This window comes from Myotis davidii, unplaced genomic scaffold, assembly GCF_000327345.1.
Source record: "Myotis davidii unplaced genomic scaffold, ASM32734v1 scaffold13, whole genome shotgun sequence".
Taxonomy (NCBI): domain Eukaryota; kingdom Metazoa; phylum Chordata; class Mammalia; order Chiroptera; family Vespertilionidae; genus Myotis; species Myotis davidii.
This window is the reverse complement of record NW_006286243.1, coordinates 3,284,674-3,307,867: the sequence shown is the minus strand read 5'-3', so window position 1 is coordinate 3,307,867 and position 23,194 is coordinate 3,284,674. Positions and strand designations below refer to the sequence as shown.

General features: G+C 36.0%; 1 protein-coding gene across 1 annotated transcript in view; it reads right to left on the bottom strand.

Annotated features, from left to right (window-relative positions):
* The window catches only part of CFAP54 (cilia and flagella associated 54), a 236,245-nt gene that overhangs the window by 139,115 nt on the left and 73,936 nt on the right, over positions 1-23,194 (bottom strand). Inside the window, exons 23-26 of the mRNA XM_015559991.1 lie at positions 16,467-16,603; positions 12,733-12,880; positions 10,905-11,060; positions 6,069-6,191 (exon numbers count right to left, since the gene is read on the bottom strand). Of these exons, the coding sequence (XP_015415477.1) occupies positions 6,069-6,191; positions 10,905-11,060; positions 12,733-12,880; positions 16,467-16,603 (564 nt within the window). The remainder of the gene's footprint in view (positions 1-6,068; positions 6,192-10,904; positions 11,061-12,732; positions 12,881-16,466; positions 16,604-23,194) is intronic.

Below are 23,194 nucleotides of genomic sequence, written 5' to 3'. Positions count from 1 at the left end.
TAATCTTTTCTCCAGTTATAATATGCCAGTAGAAAACACTAAGTGAAAAAGAACATTTCAAATCAAAAGAAAAAAAGAACCAATTCTACTTAACATATCAAAATGAGCAGAAACAAAAAGACTAGGCCAGATGTTTAGCATAATAATTTTTTAACAATGGCAAAATAATGAAACATTGAAGACTATGTGTCTCAGAAGTGGCACTTCATTTGGAATTCTGGCACCTTTTGGAAAAACTACTGGCGCTTGTAGAAGAAAAACTAAGCCATCTGAATAGAGTAGCAATTTTTTAAAAGTAGCAGAGAAAAGAAGCTGTCATTTGACTAATTGGGCTTTGTAATAGAAAAGTCATATAAAAATGTGTTTATATGAAATGAACACCTGAAATCTGGGACTGCTGGTCATGCTAGAGCAGTGATGGTGAACCTTTTGAGCTCGGCGTGTCAGTATTTTGAAAAACCCTAACTCTGGTGCCGTATCACATATAGAAATTTTTTGATATCTGCAACCATAGTAAAACAAAGACTTATATTTTTGATATTTATTTTATATATTTAAATGCCATTTAACAAAGAAAAATCAACTAAAAAAATGAGTTTGCGTGTCACCTCTGACACGCGTGTCATATGTTCGCCATCACTGTGCTAGAGAAAGCTTCAAGAATGACAATTCTCAGCATATCAATTTGGGAAGACTAGCTCTAACAGCAAAATTCTACTAATATACAGAAAAATCCTAAATTAATATACACTTTATTTTAAAAAAATAATCGAGCCCTGCCTGGCCAGGTAGCTCAGTGGTTAGAGCATCGTCTGATAGGCCAAGGTTGTAGGTTCCATCTCTGGTCAGGGCACATACCAGAACCAAGCATGCAACCAAAGAATGTATAAATAAGTGGAACAATAAATCAATATCTCTCTCTCTCTCTCTCTCTCTCTCTCTCTCTTTCTCTCTCTCTCTCCCTCCTTCCCTCCCTCCCTCCTTTCCTCCCTCCCTCCCTCTCTAAACATACCCTCAGATACAGATTAAAAAAGAAAGATTTGGACTAATTGGCTCTACGATTCTTTCTCTTGCCTAGTAGAAGCAGGACTGGCTCCTTTGACTAAGTGCCCCTTTGATTCTTAGGTAATCCTATTCCCTTCTTACTCTACACAGTGTCCCATTTCATCTGTTTCTATTGCTCCAATGGAACCCACATATTAATGACTCCTTTATACATATTTGGCCTCTTCTGAACTCCAAGCCTATTGATACAATGATATGATCATATAATAGCCACCTCTGTGAATATCCTATAGGCCCCCAAATTCAATATATTCAAAACTCATGATCTTTTCTCCCTTTTCCACACAAAATTGCTCCCCATCAACATGTAGCATTGTATTCACCCCACTGCCCAGGGCAGATAGCTGGACTGTTGTTGACTCTTCCCTCTCCCTGTTTTATCCCCCTATACTCAATAGGTTTCCAGGCTCTCAATGCTCTCTCATTAATAACTCGTGAATCTTTTCCATTCTCTCTCCCCTTTCCCACACTAGCTTAATTAATCATCTCTCACCTTCGAACTCATTCCCTGCCTCACATCTTACCTCCCCCCACCGACCCCCCATCCCTCTAATGATGAGCTGTTACACAACCAGAATAATTTCTTTGTTCTAAAATGCAAATCTCATTATATCATTTCGGGGTTTGACAAACCTTTAACGGTTCCTCTTATTTAATCTATTTATCTACTTTTTACTTCTATGTGTTTTTTGAATTCTTTGTCCTGTTGAGAGAGATTTCCCCTGACTTCAAGGCCATACATCCTTGAATCCACTGGGATTTTATTTTTTGTATGGTATCAGGTAGGACGCTTTGTTTATTTTCAGACAAATTGTCAGTTATACTAGCACCTTTTAATAAATAAACTATTATAATAAATTATTATTTTCTTAATCAAAATACCACTTTTGTCGTGTGTTAAGTTCTTCTGTAGACCTAGGTCTGGCTCTTGCTGGATTCTCTATTCTCTTCTACTGACCGTTGCCCATTTTTCTACTAACACTACTTTTTATTGAAGTGGATTTATGGTAAATTTTAATATCTATTGAGGACTTTTAAATTATTCTAATCAGTTTCAGAGACACCCCATTGGGATTCTTATTTGGACTATATTACATTTAAATATTAATTTAGGAAAGATTTATATTTCTATGAGAGGAAGTCTTCCTGTTCAGGAACTTGATGTGACCTACCATATGTTCAGATCTTTTTTGTGTCCTTTGGTAAGATTTCACAGTTCTTTTATTTATGTTCTTTAACATTTGTTAAATTTAAGATATTGTGCATTATAAGTGTTATATTTTCTCCTCTCCATTTCTAACTGGCTACTGCTAGATTTAAAAAACTTAACATTCTATAAGTGTTTTATATATAATCACTTTATAAATTCTCTTTTCCTTTTAATAACTTTTGACTAGATTCTCATGAAATTCTCTTCTTACTTTTGGTAACTTTTTACTAGATTCTCATGGGTTTTTGAGACCTCTCCAACTACAAATAAATTGTACTCTTCTATTATAAAATTAATTTCATTTTCTTATCTATTGCATGAGACAGAATCTCTACAAATAATGAATCACACTATTATGAGTCAGTATTTCTTGTGTCTAATTTTTTAAAAAATGGCTTCAGAAATTTGCCATTATCCTACCATAACCAGATAAGGACACATATGTAATACCTTAATCAATAAAGAAATTGGAAAAAAAAAGAAATTTGCCATTTAGTAATATAATTGTTGTAAAACTTTGGTAAATGTCTTTATCATTACATTAATTCCCCCTTACCTATGGTTTTGCTTTCTGTGGTTTTAATTATTGTAGTCCAAAAATATTAAATTTCCCCAACCATAGACATCATGTACTTCGGGTGTCTAACCATTGATATTGTCTTGGCTCAATGCTCCAGGATCACCCAAAACAGATGATCCTATTCTGATTTATCATCAGAAGGTCAATAGTAACCTCATGCTACATCTCAGTGCCAATGTCATTCACCTCACTTCATCTCATCATGTAGGCATTGTATCAACTCACATTATCACAAGAAGGGTGAGTACAGTACAATTAGATATTTTGAGAAAGAGAGAGACCACATTTTCATAACTTTCATTATAGTATATTGTTATAATTTTTCCATTTTATAATTATTGTTGTTAATCTCTTACTATGCCTAACCTTATTATACGTATGTATAGGAAAAAACATAGCATATATAGGGTTCAGTAGTTTCAGGCATGCACTAGGGATCTTGAAATACTTTCCCCACAAATAAGGAGTGACTACTGTATTCAATAGCTTCCTTTCATTCCTAAGTTATTTTGAAATTTTATTAGGAAAAGTTGTGAATATTATCAAATGGCTTTGTAGCATTTTTATATAACCTTATTTTTTTATACTTTAATTTGCTGTTATAAAACATTCAAATTGTTTAATTCAGAGTTGATCTTTGGTATTTGACAATAAGACTGTCCTAAGGCCAGAAAATCCCCAGATGCCATCAAGAATAAGAGAAGAGTGGTCAGACAGAGCAGAATTGAAGAACACTATAAAATGTCTCTCTTTGTTCTGATTCATGTTGTGGGCCCTGAATTCTCCTTTTTAAAAAAAATATGTTTTTATTCATTTTTTAGAGAGAAAGGAAGAGAGAGGGATAGAGAGACAGAAACACCTATGAGAGGAAAATATCATTGATCAGCTGCATCCTGCACGCCTCCACAGGGGATCAGCCCACAACCTAGGCATGCACCCATGGCCCCCGCCCCAATTCCAGGTGGACGCTCAATCAACCACCAAGCCACACCGGCGAGGCTGAATTCTTCTTTTTCACATATGAAAATTGCTACTCCTCCTTTATTTTTGTTTGCATCTTCCCATACTTTTGTCTAACCATTTATTTTTCAACCAGTGTTTGCCACACTGTTTTATGAGTGTTTCTTGACATGAAATACATTTAAATCTGACTTTTTAACCCATCTGCCAAACTCTGTCTTCTAAGTCCATTCACACTTAGTGAAGTAATTAATATACTGTATTTTATTCCTTCCATCTTATATACTCTTTTTCCTTCTTCTAACTTTTGCTGAACTAAGCATTCTTCTTCCCTGTCATTCCTCTGTTCATTTTTCCTTCCTATAAATTTAGAAGTCCTACTGTGCTATAAAGTTCTGTTCATGGCTACATATTCCTCTGGGCCATCTTTGAATATATTTATTCTATCAAAAGAAAATAATTTTATACTATATGTATTTTATACCAGATATAGATATATAGATGTATATTTTAAAAAACTCACACACACACAACATTCATGCATCAAGATTCTCTAACTGCTCACCCCTCCTTCAGCCCCAAAGAGGATTTAAGTTTTAATTCTAGGTTACTAATAAGTTTTCCTTTCAAGGATGATTCTTCTATTTCAAGAATCCCTACTTAGCATTTATATTAGAAAGTCCTAGTCACATCATTATTATCTATTTAATTTTAATAATATGTATATTGTCAGATTCATTGCTCCCATTATTCCTCTCCTTTTTGTATTTCCCCATCTTGGGATTTCTGTTCTGAGCCACTGTCATTTGATAGAGTCGTTCCTTAAGTGTTTTCCTCAGATAAGTACACAGGCAGAATACTTTTTAAATGCCTGCACTTCTGAAAATATTTATTTTGCCCTGAGAAATGAAGGATATCTTTCCTGGTTATTAATTTTTAGACCCTCAGGATTCTACAAATGTTGCTCCATCTTAACTTCTAGTGTTGCTGATAAAAAAAAAGTTGTAAGCTAATTAATTATTTTCCATTGTAAATAACCTATTCTTCGAGTCTCAAAACTTCAAGATTTGTCCTTATCCTTGGACTTCCGGCATTTCACCAGCATATGACTACACATATGTTCTTACATTTACCCTGCCTCGGACTCAGGGGCCTATTACTTCTCCATTTGTCCCTTTTTTACCACCAAAACTCCTTTCATTTCACATTACGACTTTGGAATTTATCTCTAAACAATTCAGTACTACATTTTCAGGTATTTGGTGAGCTTGCAGATTTGACTGAAGAAATACCATAATCATAATCTGTTTAATTTTTATTAAAAAATTAAATTTGTTTAATTTTAAACAGAACTTTAAACAAACTCAAATTTGTTTGTTCATTGCGAGAGATTCTTGTTTTGTGTTTTGATCATCTAATGGCACCACCTTGAAAGTTTTCTTTCTTTCTTTTTTTTGTTGTTGTTTTTAAATCATCTCTGGTCTTTTCCAACATGGTATGAGTAGATAACACAATTATTTTAGTATCTGGTCTGCCCTTTCCCCTTGGGGTTCTAAGTTTCCTTTAGTGTGTTATTACTTTTCTCATCCAGCTTATGTCTTATGTTCCCTCAGCATCTACCCAACCAGGTCATAGAGGTCTCTCCAACAGTGTAAATCAGTGAGTGATGGAAAGAATATGATTTTCTGCTCCTGAGGTCAGGCCATGAACAGCTGCAAATCATGACTTCTTTGCTAAGGTAGAGGTTAGAGTTGTCTCTGTTGCTTCAGTTCTATAGAAGCAAACTTTAGCCCCAACCAAAGTGATGCGCCAAATCAGTCCCCCCATGCAGTATTCTTCCGGATCCCTGACCAAATCAGAAAGGCCCTGTGAGGACCACATAAAACAGGCAGGTAGAAACAGCCCTTCTTTGAGGAGATTCACTGGATTCAGTCAACCAAACCTTTGAAGAAGCACACAATGCTTGTTTTTGAGTCAAGCAATGAGTATAAGGAAATGACCTCTCTGCCTCTTGTCTCTTGGTTCTTTCTGGTTTCCAAAATGCATGAGGTCCCATATAATACCTTCTTTTCATCCCCCTCCTCCCCAAGATACACCCTCCATGCTTTACCAACTGGTATGCCTAGGCTACCTTTGATCTAAAATGCTTTCTGGGTATTATTTTTTAAAAGTAATTCCTAAAAAGTAGCTTCACTTTCTAAATCATCACTGCTCCTAAATTTTATGACACAAGACAAAGAATAAGATAAATACCTTTGTTGTGTAGTAGAGACAACAAGCTATCATGTGCTGTATGCTTTCATAACTTGCCATATGTTTCCTTGAGTGGATGACATTTGGTAGTCCTTGCAAAACCACCAAACACTTTATCAAGATCTAAAAAATAGAAATGCAATGCTTTGTTGAAAAATATTATCCTTACACATTATAAAATGTTCTATTCAAATCATGCAAGTTTTAAGGCATTAAATTTTATTGTTATCAATAATGATTGATAAATTGTTTATCATGTATAGAGGAATGTACTTTGAAAGAAAATTGGTATGTTCAATTTTCAGATCAGTCCCTCATCTAAAGTAACTTAAAAACCTGTGGGGAGAATAAAACAAGTACATGAATAACTATAAAACAAAGCATATTTTATCAAGTGCCATAAAAGATACAGATAGAATGTTACATGGGTATAAGAAACACTAAGCTCATATCCAGGCATAGGAGGTCCTTGAAAAACCATATGGAGAAAGATATACCATATTAAACATATACTGATACCAGGTATTTGGAATACTAGTTTCCTTCAAAATTAAAACCAAACATTCATATCCCAGGAAAACAATTAATTCTGATGTTTACTTCTATTCTCCTTGCTTCATACTGTAAGTAATACTACCATCAGAAAAGTTGAATTGAGATTGCATCAATCTATTCTTTATTCAGATTATCTCAAAGGAAAAATTAATATGTTAATTTCTTCAAACTACCATTCCAACAATTGTATTACTATTGTCACAGTGCACTTACACGTTTTTTAAATGCTTCTTTACTCCCTTCCACCATCACCCTCTCCTGCCCTACCAGATCATATCCCCAAATCATGTTAACATTAAGTTGTGTCATTTTCTTCTGCCTCAAATAATTGTGTGTGTGTGTGTGTGTGTGTGTGTGTGTGTGTAAATACTAAATGTACATAATAAGAGGGTTGATGTTAGGTTACAAAATAGGACTTATACACGCTTTTGTGAACTGTGCATTTCTCCTTCAACTATGTCTTGTGAAAAAAATCCCTCCAAGTCTACATGTTTAGCTGCAATTCATTATATAATATTTCTAATGCTGCATAATTATTTACTGTGGATCAATCATAATTTAGTCAGCCACTTCCAGAATCTCCATGTTGCAGTTTTAGAATTGAGATTTTGCAGTGTGGCCATCCTCCTGCTACTTCACTTTCTCTTTGTCTCCAGTTTTATGGCCACCACCAAGAGTGCCACAATAAATACCCTTATACAGGCCCAGTTTCCAGTAGGAGAGGCAATTGAGGTGCCAGCTTTGAGATGATAACCAGTGAGGATGAGGTACCGTCCTCCAGGGCGTAGTAAACATTCTAAGTCAGTGACAATTATGTAGTACTGGGTCCCCAGCAGGTAGAACACATGGATCCAGGAATGAAGGGGTGAAACTTGGAGAAGCATCTCACCAACTGGTGATTTTATCCTATGGGATAAATTACTAGTAGATGGATTGCTGTCAGGTATACTTGTTTTTAATTTTAATTAAAATTAGATTTAGTTTCATTAAAATTAGATTGCTTAACCAAATCCAATGCCTATAACAATTCACATTCCCCCCATTAATGAATGAGAATGTCTTTGCCCCACATCCTCACTAGCAATAGGAGTTACAGATCTTTTCCATCCTGCCACTGATATGAGATTGTTCATTTAATGTGCACATATATGAATAATCAGAGTCTGGGCAGCTTTCATATATCTCTCAGCCACATGGATTTGCTTTTCTGATAAACTACCTATTTGTATCCTGTGCCCAGTTTTCTGTTATAATAGGGTCAATTTGTAAGACTTTTTGTTATGTATGCTTATCCTTCATCAGTGTTAGATATACTTTTTTCCAAATCCATAAACTTTGTACTACCTTTGTTATGGTCCCTTTTTTCACACATAGATTGCTGTACATATAGTCAAATACATCTTTTTTTTTCTTGTTGTTGCTAAGAGTTCTGTCTTGCTTAGAAATGGTTCCCCAACCCTGGATTGCTCAGGTAATCTCTTGGGATTTTTTGCTCACATTTTTTGCTTTGGTCTGTATTTACAATCTCAATATTATTAATATGGCACAAATAGAATCAAATTCAACTTTCTTTCAAGTGAATATCTAGGTGTTTCACTACAACTTACTAAAAACATCCACTCTCTTTCCACTAAATTGGGATGCCAATTCTGCCATACATTACATTCTCATATATACTAAGGCCTACTTCTAGAATCTTCTTTCTGTTCCACTCATCTTTTCCTATTCTAAACAATGCACTCCATTCCTCGGTTTTCCCTCACAGCTATAAGCATTCTGAGCTGTAGCTAAAAGAATCGTGAGTCAGTAGGATCCTAAAAGATGACAATGGACTATCCTGAACTCAACCAGCCTGAGCCCCAATCAAACTGCCGCTCCTAATGTGGATTCATTGCTAGAGCACATTACAAGGCATGCATTGATATGGTTAATGTTTTCTTTTCCACTCTCTAGGAAAGAAGTACTAGACGTTCCCATTCACACTGGGCAGATAAGAATATACATTTAGAGTCTTGCCCCAGAGCAATGATAACTCTCCTACCTTCTGACATAATATTTTATGAAAGGATATGAACTTTCTGGGTGATTCTCAATACAAAACATTAGACCACTATATTAGTAACATTAGGTCAATCAGACCTAATGAGCAAGAAATGGCAAGTGCACTAAAGACCTGAATACAATGCATGCCCTCCGAGGGTAGAAATAAACCCTATGAAGATTCAGGGCCTGACACATTAAGTAACTATCTGGGAGATGCTGAGACACCCCCTCCAAAGTAAGTCTGACATCTGGCATCTCTCATCTCTTAAACAGAGAAGGCAATGACAGGTGGACACCTTTGGATTCAGGAGGAAAAATATTCTACACTTGAAAATACTGCTTCAGACTGTCAAACCTCAGAGGGAAGGTAGGGGAGGGTGGGAGTAAGGGGGAGAGATCAACCAAAGGACTTATATGCTAGCATACAAGCCTAACCAATGGACACAGACAACAGCGGGGTGAGGGCATGAGTGGGGGGGTGGGGGGTAATGTGGGGATAAGGACATATATGTAATAACTTAATCAATAAAAAAAGAAAATACTGCTTCAATCCATTTACAAGTGACATGGAAGGCTGCCAACTATTAGTCTAGATCAGTAATGGCGAACCTTTTGAGCTCGGCGTGTTAGCATTTTGAAAAACCTGGTGCCATGTCACATATAGAAATTTTTTGATATTTGCAACCATAGTAAAACAAAGACTTATATTTTTGATATTGATTTTATATATTTAAATGCCATTTAACAAAGAAAAATCAACCAAAAAAATGAGTTTGCGTGTCACCTCTGACACGCGTGTCATATGTTCGCCATCACTGGTCTAGATGTTGGATTTTGGAGGCATACCTCTTGAGCAGCTGAACTACTATATGTGGGGAATTCAGGAGGAGGAGGCATGTCTATACTCCAGTAGAGGCACTCCGAGGTGAATATTTGTTAATTTCTTTAAGATCTCTGATTAATTTCCTCAATAGTGAATGTTAAATTTTTACACTTTGTGTAAGTTCACTGACATCATCTTGGCTCTCAAAATCTGAGCCAATGATAATGATGACAATGATGGTGATGATGAGTAACTTTATGCACCATCAGCAGTAAAATCTTTCTTCTCTCCTTATTTCCCTGTCCTAGGAAGAATTCTAAAATAGTCCCCAAGTCCCTGCCCCTGATGTGTAAATTCTGTCTAATCCAGCCATGGGCAAACTACGGCCCACAGGCCGGATCCGGCCCGTTTGAAATGAATAAAACTAAAAAAAAAAGACCGTACCCTTTTATGTAATGATGTTTACTTTGAATTTATATTAGTTCACACAAACACTCCATCCATGCTTTTGTTCCGGCCCTCCAGTACAGTTTAAGAACCCATTGTGGCCCTCGAGTCAAAAAGTTTGCCCACCCTTGGCCCTCCCCCTGAGTGGAGGAAAGACCTGTGAAGGTGATGGTGCAGTCAGTCTCATGACTGCATTTCATTATATAAGACTCCTCGGGCATAGCAGAGGAGACTCCCCTGCTGGCCTTGAAGGAGCAAAGTGCCGTGTTAAGCAGGAAACTGGTAGTCAGCCTTCAGGAGCCAAGGACCTCCTATCACATAATCGCAAGAAAATGATTTTTTTCAACCACCAGTGAGCTTGCGAAAGGACCCTACGGCTCAAATGAGATTGCATCCCTGATTTCAGCCTGATAAGACCTTGAGCAGCCCAACTAAACCACATTCAGCTTCCTGGCCCACAGAGGCTGTGATAGTAAATGGGTGTTGTTTTGTCACTAAGTTACGGTGATTTGTTTGTTAGCATGAACAACTAATATAATCCCTTCAGCCAGGGTATCTTCTAACTTCTCCATCACTGAGACATCAAGCATGTTTTCTTGGGTCATCCACCAATTTTTCTCCCAGATGATAGCTTTAACCATTGCTTTGAATAAATGCTATTGCTTCTAACATTACAAGAACACAAAAATTGAAATGAAATTTAAAAACCTGGAAAAGTATTTAAATATAGACAGCACTGGGGCTGAATATTTTCAAAGAAACACATTTTAAGTCCTTTTTTATGTCTGCCCAGACATATCATTTAAATTATTTAAATGTTTTTCAGTTAACTCATGACAATTCATAAAATACTTGTTATTTGTACTTTATAAGAGATACATTGTTTTTTTCTTTTCCAAAATGCACTGTTGAGTTGCCTTTGTAAAAATACCCTTATCTGGGGGGAGAAGAGGAAGAAATACCCTTACCTGTATGACAGGTACCAAAACAATATTGTGATAGATTATAGGAGCAAGGAGGCCATAACATTGAGTCACAGATTGAAGAGCATAACTGGAATCACTTAGGTAGTTGCTAAGTTCCAATGCCACTAACACTCTCTCACATTCAATTAGTCTAGCAATCTGTAAAGAAACAGGTATTGTTACACAAGTTAATTATCAGGTACTTCACTAATGTGTCTAAGGAAAACAAAGGTAAGAAATATGATCTCTATGGCTTAACAGGATGAAAAATCTAAATTCAGGAACAACACTAACTCCCAAATAATGCTAAACAAGGATAACACAATTTTAGAATTAAACTTCAGAATTTTTTGTAAAACAATACAAATACCACTAGTAACAGAAAAAGAACCAATCTTTGTAACTGGTAAGATAAATTCTTGGCTATGTTTTAATGTAAGTAAAAACAGTTGTTGCAAAAGCAAAAATTATAATAAATAATAATTAAAATATAATCTCTCTGTAATATTGCCCCCACTTAATTAACAGAGTCCCATTTCCCTTCTGAATTTGTGAGAAAATAGCAAATTTTCAGTAGAGCACACTAATCTCCTGTTATATTTCTCCTACATAAGTAAAAATGATAGTAAAATGTGAAGATAGGCTTTTGTGATTAAATGACACTTAAAAATAATAAGAATCTTATCTTACACTTCCCTTCCCTTTCCTGAGGAAGATTTCATTATTTTGCTATGTATATACATACAAGATTATGTTCAAATAAAACTGTATGAGTGGCAACCAGAAATTTCCATACAACAAATTATTACTCAAATACTAGCCTAGCATTCTGAAAATCATTGAAGCACTTCAAAATTGTCTTTCTTTTCAGACTGGATGCTGAAAGAAGAAACTGAATACGATGTATAGTAGGAACAGACTGATGGTTATAAGTACTTGGGCTCTGCAAGACTGTGCACTTGCCTTGGACAAAGAATCATGTATTTTTCACTTTCATATTCATAAAAACTAGTACAAATTCACACAACAAATTATTGATTAACTAATGAATAAGTGCATGGGTAGAAAAGAGCAACTGCAAAAGAACCTAACAGCCAGGCCAGCATGACTCAATGGTTGAGCGTTGGATTATGAACCAGGAGGTCACAGTTTGATTCCCGGTCAGGGCACATGCCCAGGTTGCGGGATTGATCCCTGATAGGAGGCATGCAGAGGCAGCCAATCAATGATGCTCTCACATCATTGATGTTTTTATCTATCCCACCAACTCTCTTCCTCTCTGAAATCAATAAAAATATATTTTTAAAAAACTACCTAACCAAAAAAAAAAATGGCAAAAGCCTCCATATATCTAAGGTGAAAAAAGTAACTTCAATCTAAAAAGAAAAAAAAAAAGTAGGATTGTTATTAAAAGCAAGAGTGTAATCAGGTTGTAGATGTACATAGGACAATGTTTATAAGCTCCCTGAGACTCTACCAATAGGACATAGGTTAAATTCCTGCCTCTGTACAGGAATGCAATGTTATAACTTAAAAAGAATTTGGTAATTTATATGTATCATCATGAAAATATGTCCAAGATATATTATAAAAATGTTTAAAAGTCAAGGTGCAGAATAACAAATGTATCATGATCCCATATAAATTGGGGGAAAAAAAAGAAAAGATAAACCTGTGAATCCTACATGGACTATCAAATCAGCACAAATACACAAGAGCTCCTCAGTCCATTCGCAAACCAGGACTTAATTCCCCAAAAACATGAAGTTGAGACATCAAGAAACAAATAGAGGAAAACTGACACATTTTTAATCATTTTTAATTCACTTACTTGTTGAGCAGGAAAAATCTCATTGCCTTTGATATTATCACAGAAAAGATTTTCTTCTTTAATTTGAATGTCACTTATTACAAAAATATTTCTGAGAAAAAGGTTTAAAAGGATTGAAGAAGTCTCTGCCAAAATCTCTGAATGTAATCTGCAAAAAGGAGTAAATGACATTACAGGTTTAAATATAAAAATTATTTAGCATGTGAGCTTGCCTTTTTAAAATGATTTATTCTTAGTATCTAAACAATGATCCCAAGATGTGGAAGAGCTACTCTGGTACAGTGTTAAGTTAAAAACAAAGACTATCCTTAACAAGTTCACAACTAAAAGAATTAAGCTGTCATAGATACATAAAAATAACTATTGTCAAAGCTTTCTGGTTCTGATATATAAAGTTCTATTTTATCAATATAATGAAAACCCTATAGATATTCAAGTTTGGAAAATAGACCCATTAATTAATGAACTTTATGAAAATGAGGGCCATTTATAGTAGAATTGGCTGGGGGTGGGGTGGGGTCGAGAGAGAGAGAAACTTTTGCATTATTCCTAATTATCTTTTCTAAGTTGCAGTCAATAGTGCCAACCATTGGCAAAACTGGGAACTCTACAATCATCCTTCTTTGTTTGCAATATTCCCTCCCTTACCCTTTAGTCTTATTTGGTAGCAAACCCTCCCTTCTAATATTCTAAGTTTCAGGTTCATCTACTCTCCATACACCCTATTCCTAGAAAACAAGAAAGAGTCTAGCATCAGTAATTCACACCTGATGAATGTCTGTTTTATCACTAGGTTAAACTCTAAAATTATCTTTGACAGGAGAATTTTAGTTCTCCTACTCTCTTTGTCCTCATGCTAACCATCAGAACCTTGACATATGCAGTAAGTCCAGGCTATCACCTCCTCCTGGCTCCCTCTCATTCTCTGCCCAGCTCAGACTCTGATAGTCATGTCAATAGTGGCTTCTGTAGCACTTTAGATTCTGCACCTCATATTTTATGTAATAATCAATTTGCCTGCCCTTGTATAGATGTCACTGTCCAATTTTTCTATTGTTTATTCTTATTCATTCTTTTTTTTTCATTCAAACTATCATTTTCTGAACACTTAGTATGTATAAGACACTATTCTAGGATCTGGGATATAAGGATGAATCAAAAGTGGCCCTTCAACACAAGGAACTGGGCTCTACTACAATTCATGTTATGTGATAGCAACTGAGTCATTAGTGCCTCTCATCAACACTTTTAGTTGTCCTGATGTCTCCTTATTCACGTTCCCCACAACAAATGTTCTAAACCCCCTGTTGTTCATTCCATGTGCTCCTATGTCCTTCTGGCTCTAGCATAGTGTCGTCATCATCATCTGCATCTTCTTGTATCTTCAGTCTCTCCCTCTCTACTGACTCCCTTCTTTCTACCTTCCAAAATCCTTTTCTTAAGCTTGCCCTCCCCCTCAAGCTTCTTCCCACTTTCCTCTTTTCTTTACCCCCAAACTTCACATGAGTAGTCTGTCTGCTACAATTCTCCATTTTCATTTATTCCTCAGTCAATTGCAAAAGTTTTCTGTCCCATCATAGCACAAAAATCACTATCTTAAACTCCACAATGCCCTCCTAATTGCCAACTCTAAAAGCCTCTTCTTAGTCCTAACTGGTTTGGCTCAGTGAACAGAGCGTCAGCCTGCAGACTGAAGGGTCCCAGTTCAATTTCAGTCAAGGGCACTTGCCCAGGTTGCTGGCTTGATCCCCAGTAGGGGACATGCAGAAAGCAGCCAACCAATGATTCTCTCTCATCATTGATGTTTCTATTTCTCTCTCCTTCTTCCTTCCTCTCTGAAATCAATAAAAATATCTTTAAAAAATAAATAAAAGTTTTTTCTTAGTTTACATCCTACCCTGTCTCTCTGTAGTATTCTATTATGCAGCTGCTCTACTTGACCTTGCACTTAGCATTCAGTACTGCTGGCGTGTTCCTCCATGATGATGCTCTCACTGCCCTTGGCAGTATACTCTACCAAACTTTCACCTCCTGGTCTGCTTCTTTCCAATAGCCTCCCTTGGTGCCATTTCTGCTTCTGTCTCTTAAATGTGTGCACACTCAGGGTGAAAATTCCAGCTCTCTATTTTTCAACTAAATAGTCATCTCCTGTCAAAATTTCAATGATGACCTCAATGAAAATTTCTAAATCTTCAGCCCTAGCCCTGACCTCTCTCCTTAAATGTCAGCACTAAATATCCAACTACCTACCTGATATCTCATATCTACCAAGATGTCCTGCTAGAAAACTAAACTCAAAATATTTTAAATCATATTCATTATCTTCGTCCAAAAACTTGTTCTACCTGTCCTATCATGCTCCCTTAGTAAATGTAATAGGCCTCCCAGTCAGGTAACCTTGGAAATCCCAGTCAACTTTCACTCCTTTCTCTCTCTCTTATCGTTACAAGTGACATAAGATATTCTCTTCCTCCTCTAAAAATAATTCTCAAATCCATCCTGCATAGCACCTAGGACATAATAAATGCTAAGTCTACATTTTTTAATTAAATGTAATTATATCTAGATCTGAATAAGGATCATCAATGTCTTCACTCAACCAGAATTTGCATTTTAAGCTCGTTATCTTTGATTCAGAAGTGAAGGGTTTTGTCTTCTTTTTTAAAGAAATTTCAGGCATTAACAAGCAGGTGAAGGGGAATGTTGTTTTTCAAACTAGTTGAGACAGCCTGAAATCATACCAATCCTCGTTTCTTAAGCTTCTCTTAAATTTATTTTCTTTTTAAAAAAATATATTTTATCTATTTCAGAGAGGAAGGGAGAGGAAGAGAGAGACAGAAACATCAATGATGAGAGAGAATCATTGGTCAGGTGTCTCCTGCAGACCCGTATTGGGGATTGAGCCCACAAACCGGTCATGTGCCCTGACTAGATATTGAACCGAGACCTCCTGGTTCATAGGTCAATGATGCTCAACCACTGAGCCATGCTGGCTAGGCAAACTTTGTTCTTTTAAGAAGAAAAAAAAGACTGTAAAGCAAAGTATGGCCTGTGGCTTTATATGTGGCTTCTACTGGCCTATTTGCAGTTGCTGGTGGTCTAATTCTGAGAGCTCTTCAAGCAAAGAAAAGCATTTATACCCTAACAGTCTCCATCCATCAGACTCAAACCTTAACCTGAATTTGACCTTTCTCTGTTATAAAAATTCCTGCCCTAGCTGGTTTGGCTCAGTGGATAGAGCATAGGTCTGCAGACTGAAGGGTCCCAGGTTTGATTCCGATCAAGGGAACATGCCTGGGCTTCAGGCTCAATCCCCAGTAGGGAGCATGGAGGAGGCAGCCAATCAATAATTCTCTCTCATCATTGATGTTTCTATCTCTCTCTCCCTTTATCTCTGAAATCAATAAAAATATATTTTTTTAAAAATTCTCAATGCTATTTGTGCTTTATAGTATAATTGACATTACCTTGGTTAGTGTTTGGTATTTTTTCATATAACTTTCATTAACTTATATTCAGAATGCATCCATATGCCTGCAGTGTTTTTTCTGATTCTAACAAAGAAGTTTCTAATAAGGACTCAAGACCTTGAAATGTATATACTCATTAAAAACTGATCAGAAAGTTTTACATGGGCTATCTTAACATGAAATTAAAAATAAATTAATTCTAGGCTTTACACCCATTTAATTTCAAAAGGCAAATTAATATTTCGAAGGAGTATTTCTAATTACCTTCTCTGTGTAATAGTCATCATACTGCTTAAACAAACCACAGATTGTTCATTGTGAGGTGGTGAAGTGACAAAATAATCCCAGACTGGTGAGAAAACTTTCTTAGCCAATTCATAGTTACCAATCTGATAGGCAACCTACAACAGAAAGCACATTATCTTATGCAATATTTTTATTTGTGAAAAGTACATTTTAACAAGAGTTCTGCTAGGGTCTTATAACGTATTCATTTAATACACAGTCATTCACATTTGCGGCTCTGGTCTGCAGTGCCACAGTAAGGTAATGATGGCCATCAGCAAGGGAGACGGACACATTTTGAAATCTCTTTTATTTCTGAATTGCATGGAAATTTGAAACTCTGTAAGGATGTTTCAAATTCTCATAAGCAAAACAAAGATCAGATCTGAGCCAAATTAATTTCATTTCCATCTATCTCAGCAGCGCACTCCATTTATTATAGACACTGTTATAATGAACAATCTGTTCCAAGAGAAACAATCAGATTTCCCAAACCAAAAATATGAAATATACTTCATTCATTTCTGCTTCTGACTGACACTTTCGGAATTTTTGTACAACAAAGGGTTCACAGCTGAAAAGAGTGAAGAATAAAACAGAGATGCTTCCAAGAAGCCATGATATATTTTAAATTTAACACATTCAACTTTAGGCAAAATAACTGCTTTTACTCATATAGCCGAAACATTCAGAAGAAAAAAGTCATCAACTTACCTATTTCTTTTGGTAGAATATATTTCTTTAAAGATATTTCTAAATATTCTATTTTTTTATGTATAGCAATATGAAATCTCACCACAAGTTATATGCTGCTTCAAGTCCTTAATGGAAGTAGATAAAATATAAAGTATACTAGTAAATTCATTGAATTAAGTATGTAAATGACATGTTGCTAGGTCATATTCCACTCCAGGGAATAATTTACAGATCTAGAACTTTTTAAATCTGCCAGGTCAACATTCAAAATCAACCAACCAATAAACTTTTATGAAGTTTCTGTGTGCTAAGCACCATAAAAATAGATTCTTCAAAGCTGAAAATGCTCTCATATTCCATGAAACTGTGATCAAGTTATAGACATAAAACACATGAAATCACAGAAAAATTACAAATGATAACATAATAGTTGTGGAGGCTTAGAAAAGAAGAAAGAAAGACTTCAAGGAGGAGGCAGGGCTTGAGTTGACCCCTAAGAAGACATAAGGTTCAGATGAGCATAGCTTAGGCAGAATCTGAATAAGGTCCATTAATGGAAATCACCATAGTGCAGTTAGGAGAGAATGGAAAGGCAGGCCAGAATTTGGAGAAAAGTGGGCAATATGATTGGACAGGTAAAGTGGGACATGGTGTCAGAAGGTCTTGAAAATAAGGTAGAAATACTTAAAGATGTCATGCATTATTGTATTGACTCCTCACCCCAGCTTTACTAAGTAAGCTCTATTACCATCTACGTATTTCAGATGAGGACAAAGGGGCATTGAATAGTTGAATAATTTGTACAGAGCCTGACACTCAGTAAAAACAGTGGAGCAGAGACTTGAAGTGGAAACTGAGTCACTTTTCTGGCCTGCACTGTTCACATTAAGGATTTGGACTAAGTGGTCACTAAAACACCATCTAATTCTAAGATTTCCATGGGAAATAGTAACAGATGATGTACAATGGGGCTGGTGAAACTGTAATTGAATGTCCTTTCCTTTTGAAAAATAATGTTATTTATTCAATTAGTGAACACTGTGAAACAAGAAAAGATACCTTGATAAAACTATGGTTTATAAAATAACCAGTCTTTGTGGGTTAACAGAGGAGGGCGAGGATATGAGCTTGTTCAAAGATGGTTAACTGGTAATGATGTGCTGAACAGATGATAGAGGGGATGAGGTTAAAATGAAAAAGCAGCACTAAAGACTGATGTAATTATGAAGTATAGTATAAACTTTGATACATGCCCTTCACCTGGCTTCCAGAACACCACACTCTTGATTTTCTTTTCACTACAAAGGCCACATTCCTTTTCAGTTGCCTGTACAAGCTCCTCCTCTTTCCCCCAATCTCTTTATATTGGCAACTCAAGGCTTCAGTCTTTGAACCTCTTCTCTTTTCTGTCTGCACTTATTTTCTTGGTGATATCATCCAGCTACATGGTTTGGGCACATGACTACTCTCAAATCCCTCTCCTGCCCAAACCTCTGTCTCTCCTAAACTCCAGATTCATACATCTAACTACTCAACAATATCCAACTACTCTCTGAATATCCAATCAGTCTGATAAGTAAGAAATATCTAATAATATCTAATATCTTACCTCAACATGCCCTGAGCTGAATTTCGGATCTTCCCTGCCTCTATCTACACCACCCACGGCCTTCCTCAACTCAGTTCATGTCAATTATATCCTTGCAGTTGGTCAGCTAAATATCTTAGAGTCATCTTTCAGTTTTCTCTTTATATTCGTTCCATCAGGAATTCTTGTTAACTCCTCTCTCAAAACATATCCAGAATCTGGCCACTTCTCATCACATCATCTACTATCACTCTGGCCAAGCCACCTTCATCTCTCATTGGATTATAGGAATAGAGAGGTCTCTCTGCTTCCACCCTTACCCTCTTATGGTCTATTTCCAGTATAGCAGTCAGTGTGAGCCTTTGAAAATATAAATCACATTATATCATGCCACTACTCAAAACCCTCTATTCCACTCAAAGTAAGAGCCAAAGTTCTTAAAATGGCCTAAAAGTCTTTTCATGATCTACTCCCCTACCCACCCATTCAGCTTTACTTCTCCGACCGATCCTTTACTCTCTGTGGGTCCCTCTACTCTAGCCATATTGGCCCCTTGGCTATTTATAAAACATACCAGGTGCACTTCTGGATATCTTAGGGCTTTTGCTCTAGCTCCTTCTGCAGAATGCTCTTCTTCCAAGAGTCTTTCCCACACCTCGTTTCAAGTCTCTGCTCAAACCTCACTTTCTAAGTGAGGTCTTCCCTGAGCACTTTATTCAACACTGTAATCAACCTTCCATCCCCCCACTTCACATTTCCATTTCCTTTTACCATACTCCACTTTATCTTTCCTTAGAACTACCTATTTCCTCTGATAGAAGGACCCAGCAATCGGTTTAACTAGCATTCCTGATCACTGATTCATGCTCAAGTTTTGAATAACTAGCCTGGAGCAATGCTGGCACAGAGTAAGCACTCAGTAACAAGGTGTTAAATGAATTGAATAATGTGTTGAATGCATCCTTTTCCACAGAAGAGGATACCCAGAGGTTGCACTATATACTATAATACAGTTGACTGGCCCAGAGTGAGTGCCTGACCTAAGCTGAGTGTTTTATAGCCCTCACTTCAAAATAAGATGGACCCCAACCCTAATTTTGGTTCTGAGGTTAAGGCTGATGACCTGGACACACTTGGAGAAATTGAGAGAAAATTTATTACTCACACAAGACTCCCAAGGAGAGTTTGGCAGGCACACACAGGTCTAGGCTGGCTTGGACAAAGCAGGAGAAATGGGTTGGCCCTTGATTAGTGGCTGGGCAGCAGGTATAAGGAAAGTTCCTGCCACCTGGAAGGTTTAAGTTTCCTGCTGGCACCAAAGATAAGGTAGGCCCACAGACCTCCCTATCAGCCTGCCTGACTGTGTGGCCAAAGGAAAAAAGAGGGGTGAGGTTTAAGACCAAGTCGGTGGTCAAACATCAAAAAAGAGGTCAGATTCTTTATTATATTAGGCAAGTCAAAGTCTCTCTCCCAGGAATTTGGAATTAAGATTAGGAGGCAGCTCTGTTTACAACTAAATTTGAGGGATATATAAAAATTAATGAGGTGCTATTTTTCCTCCAAAGATAGAGAGGTAAAGAAATTAAACCTTTAGAGAAAGAAAAATAAAGCATATTTAGAGGGAACCAAAGGTATGAAACTTAGAGCTCTGCAGCCTTCCCATGGTGTATTCCCCACGCCAGGCTGGCTCCCCTACTTACAAAGTCTTAACTGAAACCATAAGTCAAAACTATCTAAACAAGGGTTATTATATATGTTTCAAAGGAAGAAGAAATGACATCTAGCATAGAACCTGACAAAACAGACAGTGAATAAATAATTCATCAATAAGCAAATGGATTTGAAACGAGTAGTCATATTTAGAGGATAAGAGGAAAAAGTTGAAATTTCTTAAAGAGCTTAAAAGCGGTGTTAACTACCTTTTTTGCCTGATAGCTTTTTCTTTTATTATTTGAATAGTCATAGGCAAAACTCTATTAATCAAATAATATCAATGACTTCATATATGAAGTGAAAAAAAAATGTATGAACTTTATTTCCCCTTAGCCTGACACCATTGTGTTTACTGACAAAGCATTCATGTCCCAGCATCAAATTCTCCTGCCAACACTCATCATCAAGACCCGCTGAACACCACCAAACCCAGGCAGAGAAAAGATGGGAGAGATGCAGGCTCTAGAATAACTGGGCACATGTTAGACATCGAACACATGACTTCCTTGGAACCTGACAGAGCAATAAAAATGCATGAGCTGGTTCAAGTGTCAGGCTTACCATCTGCTACCCAAGTAACCTTGGGTAAATTAACCTCCTTGAGACACCTTTTCTGGAATTAACTGGGACTGGCAGAGGAAGAATCAAATTAATCTCAGGCTCCTCAACTATAAAATGAAAGTGATAATACCCCTTCATAGAGTAATTATAATAAAGGGAATAATGCATTTTTAAATGCTTGTCACACAATAGTTTTTTATATTCCACATTTCCTTTGTTCAACTAGCCATTGTACCCACTCACTATTGGATTTAATAGTTCAATAATCCTGCAGTATATGGCATTTTGTGCATATCCATTTTACAGATAGAGAAATAGAGACCAAGAAATTTGTCTAAAATTCTGCTCACAGATTTCTAATTTTCTATATTTTATATCACATTATCTAGCCATTCCCAACTTAAAGGGGAAGAATAAAAAGAAATGAGGCTTTAAAAAGAGTGAAATTAGAAAATATCCACAAAAATATATCATTCATATAGGTTCTTCAAAACAATTTTTCAAATAGCCTGAATTAAGGGAATACCTACTAAAGATTCACCTGAATTTATTAATGTCTAAAGAATAATGTTGAGCAAAAGTGCAACCTAAAATTGCAAGCCCAAGTTAATAGTAGGCAGCAAGTGAAATATCTCCATAACTTACTATAAGAATATTTATAATATTTTTTAAAGAACAGAACTATCCTGAAATTAAAAACCACTCTCATAAAAATAAATCACAATTCCAAGAGAAAGGTCTATTTTCTTGCTAGAACCTTTAAACTTTTGTAAATAAGGAGATTTACTAAATAAGAAAATTTTGCTTTAGCCACTTAACGTTATGAGGCAGAATTTTCATAAACTGTCATAAACTAACTGAAGTACTGCAAATATGGTATCAATAAAGACACACAGGTCACTGCTTTATGACATTTCTCATTATCCCGGCAGTATAGGCTGAGACTTTGTTTTATTAATTTTCAATGAAAGTTCTGCCAAGTGAATCCCAAAGAAGAGTCAAACCACTCCCTGGAGAAAAACTAGGCCTTGATAAAATATTCTATTCCTCTTTTTGAAATAACTCCATCACTGCAAATTAGGAAATATATCAGATCCCAAAGAAATCAAAACATCAGAAAACTATGAGCCAATATGATGTGCTAAACCAATGCTAGACAAATCCTAGCAATTCTCTCAATTTAATTTTCTTTGAAAAATATGATCATATAAAAAGCCACTAAAATCTTCGCTTATAATACTAATCAACTATTAAGAGAAAAAATAGCACAATAGAAATGTAATAAAATTTAGAATAGCCATCATCTCTATAGTCAATAATAGGTTTAAAATTAGATGCTTGAGACTTAGGTCAAGGAGTCACACTCTTCTTAGCATCCTTTTCACTGGTGACATGCTTTAAGTCAGGTAACCATTTCAGCAAAAATGTTAATTCATGAATATATCCACAACTACAAACAACAATAATATTTATTAAGTGCCTACTGTGTGACAAATGCTCTGGTTAAACATCTGACATGAATAGCTCCACTTAATACTCATATTCGCTTTAGGAGGTAGCTACTATTATCATTCCAACTTCACAGATGAAGGTTATTTGTCCACTATCACATGGCTAGTGCGAGAAGCTTGAATTTAAACTCAGATCGGCCTGTCCCTATTAACTCAGAAATTCCACTTCTATAAATCTATTGTAAGAAGGTAATCATGAATACAATACAGCAAAGGTTGATATAAAAAGATGTGCATCACAGCTTTGCTTATAACAGCAAAGGACTGGAAGGTCTTTAAATTTGTCCAACAATGAAAAATTATTAAACAAGCCACGATCTAGCTATAAGATAGATAATACCATGCAGTGTTAAAAATTACGTTTTAAAATAATAATTTAATGGAATGGGAAAATGTCAGTTATATATTAAAATGAAAATATCAGAATATACAATAATATGATTAAAATTACATAGACATAATTCATATGTATGTATGTGCATGTATAACACCCATATATACACACACAGATGAAAGTATATCTCCTGTTCTCTCCATATTGGCACTACTGACATCTTGTACTGGATAATTCTTTTTTTATATATATTTTATTGATTTTTTACAGAGAGGAAGAGACTGATTCCATTAATATTTTCTTA